Source organism: Gavia stellata, chromosome 15 (genome assembly GCF_030936135.1).
Source record: "Gavia stellata isolate bGavSte3 chromosome 15, bGavSte3.hap2, whole genome shotgun sequence".
NCBI lineage: Eukaryota > Metazoa > Chordata > Aves > Gaviiformes > Gaviidae > Gavia > Gavia stellata.
In genome coordinates, this window is record NC_082608.1 from 9,093,214 (window position 1) to 9,106,421 (window position 13,208).

General features: G+C 41.0%; 1 protein-coding gene across 1 annotated transcript in view; it reads left to right on the plus strand.

Moving 5' to 3' along the window:
- The first annotated feature begins 7,312 nt into the window (after positions 1 to 7,312).
- MYLK3 (myosin light chain kinase 3) overlaps positions 7,313 to 13,208 on the plus strand; it is a 37,006-nt gene continuing 31,110 nt past the window's right edge. The window contains exon 1 of the mRNA XM_059824664.1: positions 7,313 to 7,344. Within this exon, the coding sequence (XP_059680647.1) occupies positions 7,336 to 7,344 (9 nt within the window). The 5' untranslated portion in view covers positions 7,313 to 7,335. The remainder of the gene's footprint in view (positions 7,345 to 13,208) is intronic.

A 13,208-nucleotide genomic window follows, 5' to 3' on the forward strand; every position in this document is an offset into this window, starting at 1 on the left:
TTTCTGAAACAGTGGAGGATAATGATTACTTCCTATCATATTGAAAAAGAAACAAAACTATCTGTTCTTTAAGATGAAGCAATTTCAAAGAATGAAAAACAATACAGTAAGTTATGAGATACTGAAGACATTGAAATATATCGAGTCTTGGCCAAGTACTGATTGAGAGCCTGATCTTGTAGTTTTACCTCTTAATTCTGTTGAAAAAGAAGAAACTAAATTAAAAACTTAAAAGTAGAATTTTTTTTTTTACAATTTTTACTATTCTGTACCAAACTGAGAGGACAAATCCATCCTCAAATTTGAGGATGAGCGTTAGAATTTACTCTTAGGATTTTTTACAGTGACAGGTCTTGACATCAAATGAAAAGTTTTCAAGAAGGTACTTTTAAAACAAACTGTTTATTTAACTGAATGTTTAAAATGATGGAATGTCTTTCTAACACTTACATAGAGGGGTGTTTTGAGCATAGTACCTCAAAGCAGTGAATAATGGGCTGAATGGAAATTAAGAAGCCTAATTTAGATAAACACTAATAGCTGCATTCTGAAGAATAGTCTAATTGTCCTGATAGGGCAAAAGTGTCCCACATTGTGTAGGATTACTCATGAGTCTAGTCACTTCTTAATGTATTTTTCTTCATTTTTGCTTATGCCCATTTTAAAAAGATCTGAGAGTCTTATCCAAAATACTTAGCTTACATTTCTTGGCACTGACCACATTATGAACTTGGCAACCTGTATGATGTTGCTTACAACATTCACAGTGCTATCTACTGGCACACAGTTACTTAGCAACAGTGAAGCTCGCATTTACGTACAGCTCCTGCGTGTGCATCTAAATGTAGTTCTGGAAAAAAAAAAAAGGTTAAAGGAGTACAGAGTTTGGAAGAGGAAACAGATACTTTAACAATTTGTACTGTTCAGCAATTTTGATTTTGAGGCTGATGGCAACAGTACATAGGAAAATATGTCTCAAAATGTTTTGTCTTTTAAAATCTTTATTAGACTGTTAATGTATTACAAAACTTGAAAACAAAATGAACAGAACCGTACTCCTACCAACTATAGAAACATCAAAAATAAAAATACAGCAAATGGAAAAGAGCAGGGGACATGTTCTATTTTGAATGCCTACATTAGAAATGTGTTCCTGGGAAACAAGATTTATTATTTGAATATGGGGAATGTGAGAAAGTCACAAAAATGGTATCTAGATATCTTGTGAGACTAACAGATAGGTTGGCATTATATTAGATTATTTCTGAGATTGTTTGCTGCTTGTCAGTTTACTACTGCTGCTTTGCTGATCAAGCTGTAATATCTGAAGGGGTTTTTGACAGCTTGCACTTTCTATGACTGCAGTAATACTCAAAAGTACAATGACTTAAAAGGCCACTTGCAGATTGTTATCGTATGATGATTACATTAATCTCAATTTCTGGGATTTCAGGCATGCAGTTCTCATTACTAGCCAGTGTTATAGTTGCAGTGGAGTTTCCTTATATAGCAAAGGGAGAAAGATAATTGTGGCTCACTCCAGACATGAGAAGGAGGCAGGGACCAGAGTGACCAAGCTAGGAATGATGAGGATAGAAAAAAGAAAAGCTAGACTTAGCTAAAGAATGGAGAGGCCAGCACGGGTTCGTGAAAGGCAGGTCCTACTTGACCAACCTGATCTTCTATGACCAGGTGACCTGCCTAGTGGATGAGGGAAAGGCTGTGGATGTTCTCTACCTGGACTTTAGTAAAGCCTTCGACACTGTCTACCACAGTATTCTCCTGGAGAAACTGGTGGCTCGTGGCCTGGACAGGTGCACTCTTTGCTGGGTGAAAAACTGGCTGAATGGCTGAGCCCAAAGGGTTGTGGTGAATGGAGTTAAATCCAGTTGGTGGCTGGTCACAAGCAGTGTCCCCTGGGGCTCAGTTTTGGGACCGGTCTTGTTTAATATATTTATCGATGATCTGGATGAGGGGATTGAGTGCTCCCTCAGCAAGTTTGCAGATGACGCCAAGTTGGGTGGGAGTGTTAATCTGCTTGGGGGTAGGAAGGCTCTGCAGAGGGATCTGGACAGGCTGGATCGATGGGCCGAGGCCAATTGCGTGAGGTTCGAGGACCAAGTCCTGCATTTGGGTCACAGCACCCCCACGCAACGCTACAGGCTTGGGGATGAGTGGCTGGAAACCTGCCCGGCGGAAAAAGACCTGGGGGTGTCAATCGACAGCCGGCTGAATGAGAGCCAGCAGTGTGCCCAGGTTGCCAAGAAGGCCAACAGCATCCTGGCTTGTATCAGAAATAGTGTGGCCAGCAGGAGTAGGGAGGTGATCGTGCCCCTGTACTCGGCGCTGGTGAGGCCGCACCTCGAATACTGTGTTCAGTTTTGGGCCCCTTACTACAAGAAGGACATTGAGGTGCTGGAGCGCGTCCAGAGAAGGGCAACGAAGCTGGTGAGGGGTCTGGAGCACAAGTCTGATGAGGAGCGGCTGAGGGAACTGGGATTGTTCAGTCTGGAGAAGAAGAGGCTGAGTGGGGAGACAATACCACTCTCTACAATTACCTGAAAGGGGGTTGCAGACTGGTGGGTGTTGGTCTCTTCTCCCAAGTGACAAGTGATAGGACAAGAGGAAATGGCCTCAAGTTGCACCAGGGGAGGTTTAGGCTGGATATTAGGAAAAATGTCTTTCCGGAGAGAGTGGTGAAGCATTGGAAGAGGCTGCCCAGGGAGGTGGTGGAGTCACCATCCCTGGAGGTGTTCAAGGAATGTGTGGACATGGCATTGTGGGACCTGGTTTAGTGGGCATGGTGGTGTTGGTTGATGGTTGGACTTGATGATCTTACAGGTCTTTTCCAACCTTAGTGATTCTGTGATTCTGTGAGAAGGGTGTAATGATGAGAATTAAAGATGAGTGTGTTAAGACTGTTGGGAGACAGACATAGAGACCTTCTGTAGGATATCATGCTGGAGAAAGCAATGCATGTGTTGCAGATTTCTGGAGGTATGAGAAGGAGCAGGGCAATTTGGGTAACAAGGGAGAGGTGACTGGAGAGGTCCTGCATTTGTAGGAGGAGCAAGGATATGGCTATTCAAGCTGTTCTTAGAGTTGAGCCGTTCCTTTCTACCAAGAAATTGGGTGGTTTGAGAAATTAATTCTCCAGAGGCTATATTCTTTTTTCTGTGTTGTTTGGGCTTCCCCATCTGTATCCTTAGTTGTGAGTTTAATGGGCTTTTCTTGTGGGAAATCGAAATCAGACATGCTGTGGAAGATGAACAAGATATCCCCCCACCACCACTGGGAGTGGGATTGAGAGTGTTAATCCTTCTTTTTCAGAGCCGCTTCAAAATGAGGAAACATCTTGTAAAGAAGGTTTTTAAGGACTAGAATAAACCTAGTTAGTGGACGCTGGTTTCAAGAAAAAAAAAAAAAGGTCAGCAATCTAGGCTGCCAAAGTTAAAATACATATAAAATGCTTACCTCTGAATTTCAAACTCAAATGTAAAGGATCCTCTAAATCTGATTTCCACATGTATGTTCATTGGACATATAACTTTCGTGATATATGTGTACTTTATGGGGCTTACTCATAGAAATGATACCTTCTGTAGTTAATGGACCATTGAAGTGAGAGGTTGTAATTACCAACTATGCTTTGTGGGTGCCTCAGAGTGGGCAAGAGGGTATGAGTTAATTCTTTATAAAAAGTACAAAATAGTGCATGTGCAAAGTAGGAGCTTGATAAAAATCCAGTCCAATGCAAGTGACAGCCTACTCATCCCATCTTCTGGGAAACACACTTGATCTGCTCTTCTTAGTACTGTAGGCTTTTTTGAGGGCAAGCGGAGGAGTGACGTCAAATTCTTTTGGTTTCAGGTTTTTGCAGAAGGTTACCTCTCCACTGTAAAAACTAACAGGCTGTTGAGCAGTGAATCTGTGTTAGAACAAATGCTTTGCAAAGGAGAATAAGCTAAAATTAGAAAAATTAATCTTACTTTTTCCTTTTGCTGTTCATTCCTTCACTAGTGGAGACTAGAAGGGTGCAGGTGCTGTCTGCCTCAGCATCCCAAACTTGTTTGTTGCTGTCTGTAGAGTTGACCTGTGTAACAAGGCTCTGTGCTATACAGAAATAAAAGACTACCACCCAAGAATTGTCCCCCATCCTTACAGAGAAGGCTTGAATCTGTTCTGCTTTGGACCTTTTTTATGACCCTCAAAGCCAGGTTTGCTGCGTAATGTGGTATGCTTTAAATGCAAAATCATCTACCCATGCTTGCAAGGAGACAAAGTAGATACTGAGTCACACTGTCTCTTTTAATTTCTTTTTATGGTGATTGTAGCTATTTTTGAAGTGTTCACTAGGTAAGTTGCCTTTCATGAGTTTATTCAGCTGCAGACATTATACGCACCCGCTTGGGCAGCTGGAACAAAAGCAGAATAACAAAATAATGAAAATCTGCTGACAGTTGCACTTGTGTTTGTGCTTTGCAGGCAGGATTCATTGTAGTGCAAATCTTTGTGGGCTAATGAAGTTAAAGCAGGGCTTTAGATACTGTTCTTTTAAACGAAAGCAGCCTGCCTAAAGCCGTCTCTGCTGGTGTTTTCCTTCCGAAACAATGAGAGTGAATACTGCAGGTTTAAAAATGGAATATAACTTAGGAGGCTTCTAGCCTTGGGGATGAGTCCTTGTGTAAATGATATTTTAAATACAAAATGAATATTAATGAGGTGGGGAGGCTTTCAGACCTGGCCTTTAATACTAATCCATTGTGAGTGGAGCAGCTCTAGAAATGTGCTGATACTGGCACAGAGACAACCAGGAATTGACTGCTCTCAGAAATGCCTCATCAGTCAAAGTCTTCACAAACTCCTGAATACTTGTCCTGATCAGATACAGAAGGGGACTTGAACTTTCTGGTATCAATACTCTGCCCGCTGATTCTGTGTGTGTTTCCCTGGGAACACTCCTGTATGCTGGCATTCAGTTCTAGCTTGTTGCATGGATGGAAGCGTAATGAAAGGGTAAGTTATTGGTAGTTTGGAAATCCCTTTTGGAAGAGAACTGTGAACCTTCAATTAGATGTTTTGGGCATAGTCATGGTGAGTTAAACTGGGTGGCATCAGTGTTAGTAGCTCCCTGCCCTGATTGTTAATGACAAAAAGGCTCTAAAATACTTAAATAATTTAGTAACTCTTAAGTGTGTGTGAAAGAAATGTGCCAAGGGACTAAAGCTTCTCCTTATTTATTTTCAAGAAGGAAGATACTCTGTATTAACTGCCATGTTAACAGTTTCAACTAAGGAATGTTGTTTAGATTATAAATTCCCTGAAAATGGGATGTGTTTGTGGAGCAATCCACCTCCTCCTAATTGACGGAGGCTGATGCTAGGAGATGAGAGGTCATCTCAAAAATGCTAAGCCCCTTCATTTTACTCTGTAGTTAGTGCAGGAATTGGCATATCTGTCAGCAGCTGGCTGGCGAAGATAGTAATAGTAGCTTCTTAACATTACCTTTTTCCTTTTCTTGGTCTTTGCTCCGAATGCACTGATTTAGCTGTCAAACACCTCTCTTGGTTTGAAAGAGGAGTTTTGGAGTATAAGTATAGCAGATTCAAAGACTTGCTCTAAAAGTTAAAGTACTAACCTTGATCTTGATTTCATTTGTTGGATGTTACCTGCATTATGTTTGGAAAAGCTTTGCATTTATTCTGTAAGTAAATGATGTCTCATGACATCTACAAAGCCTATACTGGAATACCTGTCCTCCAAATAAGCACTTTCCTTGTCTCTAGCTCTTAGTATTTTAGGGCAGGGCACCAAACTCTGTTTTCCCTTGTATGTAAAATCCACTAGACTTTTGCCTAGTACTAAAGAAAATGTAGTCCTGTGTCCATTGCCTGTTTTCTGTCCACAGCAATACATCTACCTTTGTGAAAAGTGGACTATTTCCTTGTTGTGGATTGAGTATTACATAGTTGCTACTGATGTGTTGCTTTTAATACTCTTCTGAAAACACACTCCAGAACTGGCATCAAAAGATCTGAAATGAAAATGGGAAGAGAAAAGCTCCAAATTTATTTTTTTCAGAAGCTAAAATGGAGAAAAAGCCAAGTCAGTGAAGCTCATCATCATAATAATTATATTCTTAGTATTAATTAATGAAAATACTGCAGGAAGGTGTTGTTTTACACTACAAGTCTGTATTTAGATCTGCTAGTGGAAGGTCGCAGGCTGAGCATTGCTTGTTCCGGACTGCTTGCCAAATTTCCTAAAGGATTCTCTTTGTCATGCAAGCTTTCCCCTGTGGCATGGCGCTTACATGCTATGCATGCCTCTGCTGCCACGTTAAGTAATAGCATCTCTTTATTAAATCTGGAGTAACAACATGATTATTTGTGCTATTGGAATAAGTCATAAATGTATTAAAAATACTTTTTTTTTCCTCCCCTGGGTCTAGGGATCTCTTGACTCATTTATTAAGTACTACACCTTTTTGAATAGCTGAGGTATTTGTTGTTTTCTTAGGATCTGGAATAGCGGTCTTCATACAAGCCAGGAATACTGCTGGAGGTGCTGCCACAAAGCCTGCAACAGTCTTACTCTCTCCAGGCAACAGGGCTCAGCAGCAGTCTCACTGCTTGCTGCTCAGAAGACACCAGTTTTCCTGTACCACTACATGGAGCTAGCTGATGTGTCTTAAAATGTTTGGGGCAGTTTTGGCCTAGGATTTGTGGGTTGGTTTTGCCTTTTAAAAGGGGGAATAGTAATAATAGATCCTAAAGCTCTGAAAATATTCTGTGAGCCAGGAAGCGTGTAGCTCAGTTTTCCAGGTGGAAAAGCCAAGGCACAGAGATGGGGTTAGAAATTATGCAGGAGTCTGGCAGTTGAGACTGGCCTCACATTTCTGGAGATCTAAGTCCGGTGTCTCAGCCAACCTCATGTTGCCTATGTCCCTTTACCAGGATGTTAGACTGCTAACCTCTTGGTAGAACTCTCTCACTCCTATAAGCTGCGATCAAATCGTCCTGTACCCCAGGTGGCCCCTGGCCTTTTCACGTGTTTGTTGAATGGCCGAAAAAGCATTCCCTGCCAGGCAGTAAAAAATACTTGCAGCACAGTAGGCATGGCCGTCTCCTCCCTGGCTTTTGCCCTGTGACAGTTCCTCATTCACCTTAATTCACTGGTTTTGTCTGTACTCACATTGGTTTTATTTTGTTTTTTAACAGCATATTGGTTATCTTGCTGTACAAACCCAAGTGGAAACGAAGCACTTGTTTTTGCTGTGAGAGGGGTAGCCATATCTATACCCACACTTCTGGACCTGACATCTCTTAGATCGTAATGATAAAGGTACAGTATCTTATCTCAATTGCTTGCTTGATTATTTTAGGGGACAGTGCATGTGTACTCATCCTGTGGTAAAACACACACCTATTTTGATTTAAGCAGTGAAGACATGGTCCATGCTAAGCCCAGATATTGCTGCCTGAGATGCTTGTCCATCTGCTCAAAGGCCGCTGGTCCATCGTGAGTGGCTGTCATTTTTTTATAGCCATGCCTGATGTGATTCAGGTTAATGTTAGATCATTTGTAGCTAGTAATCAACAGAGCTAATTCTACTGCAGTTTGTTGGCAGAGTGGGAAAGGAAGGCACAGCACAGATGAAAATTGAAAGCAGATTTTTTTTTTCTACTTCTCTAGAACTTACTTTCCTTCTTAGGTCATCCAGCATCTTGGTATCTGTTGTCTTTGTATATTTGTACTCCACTGACATAATCTTAAGGTAAGAAATTAAAAAAATTAAAAAATTTAAAAAATGTGTGTTTTACATAGGGCAGAATAAAAAGGAATTCATTAGTTGAGGACCAAACGCTGAGGAGGAACATCATTTGGGTGCATTATGGCTGCTTATTAATCTAACTCTGTAGGTAGAAAAAAATAGATTCTAAATCTAGGGGTTCACAAATATGCCTGCATGGACTTCATGGCAACATACACTTGTGCGAGTACTTCTGTGATTGTAAGGTATTTTACAGACTGAAGTGAATGGCTGTATAAACAGTGCTTGAAGGCATAAATAGGTCTGTGAATTCTGATGAAGGATGAATATTTGTCCTTTTTTGTCCATTCTTTTGTTCCCTCTGTTCCTATGTTACCGCTTAAGAAATTGGAAATAAAAGAAATGCTTACATGTATAATAATCATGATGTTATGTTCAAGCAAATACCCTGCAGCAGTAATCAGTGTCACTGGAAAAAAAGAACAGTAGTCAGATAAATGACAGTCTTGTCACTGCTTGGCTGAAGCAAACATGCTGTCCATGTCTTTAAGTTACAGCTAAAGCAAAGTTAAATTGGGCAAAAATAAGCTAAGGAACAGAGAAATTAAAGAAGGGACTCTAGTGACTCAAGAGATTTGGCTGTCATCTTCTGTTGTTTCCATGCCTTACAGTAGCTGTTATCAGTAATTCAGGAAGTGAGCTGCTGGGATTCGGATAGAACTTAGTACTGCTGATAAGGAAGTGAAATGATTGAAATGCCTGGTGGAGTGTTAGATAAGATGAAATGCCTAGTTTATCTCACAAGCAGAATTCTAGCAAGATCCAGGGAGGCTGTGCAGCTTTATTCAGTAAAAGGCTTCAGGCTACCTGGGTGACCACCATACAAGCCAAAAAGGATGGGGACTTTGTATCAAGAATCTTCCCTGCACAGATCCCTTCGTTTGAGCATGAGAGGATTTTGTGTTTCTGATTACATAAAGAGATTTACGGTAAGGGACTCCTTAGTGTTTTATTGGGAGCCTAGTTTGAAAGTAAAAGCTTTCTAGATGGCGCAGTATTGGTTTCTGTGCCTTTTGTAAAGTGCTACGTGTGTTTGACATTCTTGGCCAGGTTGTGCAGTCTGTTGGCTTGCAAAACACCTGCCGATGTCAAGGAGGTGTTTCTGAAATGATGAGTGCTGGCATTCCCTTTGTAAATAAACTTATTTTTCGTGAGAGCCTTGGCACATTAAAACTTTTATTCCAAGTGGTGGATCTGTGGAATAGGATGCCATTCAAATTATGTGGTCAGTTGTTACAGCTTTTTGCTTTAGTTGTCATAAGTCTGAGAATTTTAAGACAATAAATCTGTCGGGCAGGCTCACACTGAGGCGCTTTAATGAGGACCCAAATTCTGCAGTGACCTGTGGTAAAAGCAGTGCAATCAACTTGAATGCCAGGCGCTCAATACCTCAAATGTGTGCTCTGCGGCAGTACGTAAAAGTTGTGAGATTGGAACCCCATTGTGCAACGGTCTGAGGAAACAAAGTGAAAGAGATTCTGTCTGTGAAAGCTTAACCACTGATCGACAGGCCACAAACCCTGCAAGAGGAGAGAGATGTAGAGACGTCACTGGTGGAAGAGAGAATAGGAATCTACTTTTCTACCATTATAAGCTATTCATCAAACTACACTGGTTTAATGCTATCTGTGGAGTTAAGTTTCAGTTGCTGCAGTGGTAGGAAGTCTAGGGAGACACTGTTTCTGTTTTCTTCAGTTTGCTTGCATTTGCCTCTTTGAGTTGCTGAAAAGACCATTACCATCCATGCAGAAGCAGAAAATGGGCTTAAGCAACCTTAAAAAGAATACCATGTACATATAATACAGTTCAAGAAATTAAAAAAAAAAAAAAAAGTTGTAGGAGTTGCATTTTAAATGAGAATGGATCAGATTGTTGTGGGGTTTTTTAGGGCTGTTTTCTTACAAAATTTTGAAGAAAGTATTTCCTCATGAATTTTGCTCAATGCTAACGCTAATGGGCTTTCTTAAAGAGTTTATATTTATAATCGTTTAGTTCTTTAAAGAGCCAGTGGAGTAAATGAACTAAATCAATAGTCATGAACTAAATCAACAGTCATAAACCAAATTCTAGCCCAGTTGAAGAAAATAAGAAAATTTCTACTAATTTTAACAAGCAGGATCTTGTTCCAAAGCCTCAAATTAATCTAATGAAGTATCATGTAGTGGATTTAATATAGCAAACAGTACAATATGATTTTCTGGATATCATTTATTACATAAGAAACAGAGTGGCTCAGAAGACTAGATACATTTAATACCCCTCTGGCCACATGATTTATTGTCTATTTATGACAACATAGCAGAAAAAAAATTTGGTCTATTAATTTAATTGAATATACTACTCAACTGTTCTTCATGCTGAAAAGATAATGATCTATTTAAATTGTTGTTCAACTTTTTGTTAAAGAAAGATATTAAAGAGCCTGAAATACATGCAATTTTCTTTTGCTTGTTGCCGGAGGAATGCAAATGAAAGATATTTCAGGAAGGACTGCAGAAGGTGGCTTTAGAACCATCAAAGCAAATGATCGGGTCATTTGGGGGGAAAGTCTTGGGGAAGAAAGTTAGTACTGCAGTTCTCTGTCTACTTGGCATTCTGTGGCTTGGGTCTGTACAGAGCAGAGTTAGCATTTCGCAATAATATGAACGCTATAATGAGATTCAGAATATCTTGTTTCTCTGTAATTGATCTGTTGGGTGACTGAGTAGTTCTTTTGTATTCGTTGCTTCAATTTCCCTTTCTGTAAAACTAATGATAATGATACTTCTCTTCCGAAAACACGTTAAGGTCCACAGGTAAAAGCTATCTTAGGTTTAGTTTGATTTATTGGTTTTCCTAGTCCTCAGTGAGTTAAGAATCAAAAATAACTTTGTTTTGGATGTCTTACATTGGATTACATCACTCCAGCCAGCTTACCAAACTCATTGTTTATTGCTTGGAAAATCATTCTTTGTTTTATTCACAAAGTTAGCACTCAAATACATTTTTGGAGGATATGACCAGCAGCGAAGCATATAAGGATAAATAGTGTCTTGGATCATGCGTGCAGTTCTTGCTAAAGTTGGTGAGAACGGCTCTAATCTGTAAGCTTAATATTAATCCTAGTGAGAGCTCTCTTCTCCCATGTAGAATGGCAGCCCGTAAGTTGGGTTTGAGCCTGTTCCGGCAGGAGCTGATTAGTGTTTGTACACGTCTGATTCCCGTGGTTGCAGCGTGGAACCGGTTTGCATGTTTGTTGACTGTAGTCTTTGCAGCATAGTACTTGATGACCTGCCTGCTTGTGCTCAAGTAAGTGGCTGGCTCAGCTGATCCTGGTGTTATGGAAGGACTTATAACACTAGGCAGCTCTGTAAGCAGTGGTCTGAGTGTGTTCGCAGATTGCTTGGAAGTTTGTGTTACTGCTCAGAGGTACAGTGGAGGGTGTAGTTCATGCTCAAGCAATAAGATGAGGCATTTTCTGTTTCTGAAGTTAATTGGACTTTTCGTTAGGAGGGGCAGTGACAGGAGTGTTCTAACATGTGCCTGAAGACTAAGTTGCTTATACTTCCTTCAAGCTTTTCCTTCCCATGAGCTGAACAGCTTCGATGTTCAGCTGCATCAATCCTTTTAACCTTGGTGGTTCTGCTGACTTGCTGGAGCTGACTTTTATTTTAGGACATGGCCACTTAAGGAGATATCTGAAGTCACCTAATCCTTCACAGAAGCTAATCTTGATGCTCGTCTCCTGCTTCTTGTTTGTGGTAGGGGGTGTGCATTCCACTGTCATTTCTTTGGGTAACATCTTGCTGATTTTGCTGCTCAGACTTACTTCTTCTGGGAGTCCTGTGTAGAGTTATTTGAAACTCCTCAGGTACTCTTGGTTCACATCTTGACCTTTGTGTATTCGTTTTTGAATGTCTTGCACTGCACAACAATTACCTTTTGTTTTACTGTCTCTTTGAACAGTTGTCTCCCGTTTTGTGTAGTTACTTGATGCTTGGATTACAGAGCTGCTGGGGGATAGGCCTGATGGAGACCAGGCCTTGACATCTGCAGTTCAGGCTCCTGTTTACCTGGGGAGTCGCTCCTTTACTCAGCAGACCAGGCCTGGGATTCCAGGCTCTGGGGCAGTGTGTTGCTGCAGAGGCCTTGAAACTACCATCCTTGGGTCCAGAGTCTTGGCAGGCTACGTGCAGACTGCTACGGAGAGCTAGCAGAAAGGTGGACAGACTGGGGAAAAAAAAAAAGAATCAATGGAAGTAGTAAGCCATTTTGAAGGCTTGGGACTTTTAGAAAAATACAAAATTGGCTGGAAAATTTCTGAGCATCTCAGTTGTTAACACTGTCTTCCCAGGTTTTGTGGGAACTCAAAAGAAAGACGTCATATGATCCAATTTGAATTTTGCACCAGTGTATAGTGGTTTGCAGTCTAAATATACTCTATTGAGTATCCTTTCAGACAGTTCATATCCCAGAAACTAGAGTAGTAAACTATATATAGTCTCTGACATTACAAACCAGGTTCATTTTCACCTTCTCCCATGGCTGAATTGAAGTAGCAGGAGCTAGCAGGTCCTCCTGCTGTTGTCTTCGGTGTTTGTGGTTCACCTTTCATTCTGTCATTTGCGTCCTCGTTTTGGTGTTCAGGCCTGAGCAGTACACGTGCTTTCTGGCTCATCCAACATATTTACGCATGCCTCTGACTTCAGGTATGTACTGTCCTGAATGCTTCTGTTCAGAGACCTGATCCCTTCCAGCACTGTCATTGCATGCTCACTGGTATTGTATGAGGCTGGGCAGAATTAAGAAGAAATGCCCTTTTTCTATAAATAGCTCTGTTCTGGATATTTTCTTGGTGGGTTCCTGTTCCCAGTGTCAGCTGAAGTCCCCCAGAAGCCCAGTGTGGGGAGCTTCAGCTTCAGGGTCCTGGTTAATTCTCAGCACCTCTTTAGGAATTGACACAACTTTAATTGCATCTTCCTTGACCTCTCTTGCTATAAAAAGAAAATAGTTTGCTACAAAGTTGATGATTGACTGACCTTCTTATTTCTGGGTTTGTTTTATACAGAAGTATCAGTCTTAGGGCCAGAAAACATGGGTGCAAGTTATCAGATGGCTGACTGGGTCACCCTGCTCTGCAAGACAGTTCTTACCATGGCTGTCAGGGATCGTTTGTCTTGGGAAGACAGGTAGAAAGCTGTCAGTTGTTGCTGTGGGGCATTGAGTTCGTTTCAGTGCACTAGCCACTGGGTTATGGTCACTGGAGAATTTCACAAGATCCACTCTTCACTAGATTCAGTTTAGAGAAACTTTTGCAAAATTTTCCTGTCCCTCCTGTTGTGGCTGAACAAGAGCCAGAGAGCTCTGTATGCCACCATTTTCATGGACTGTACAG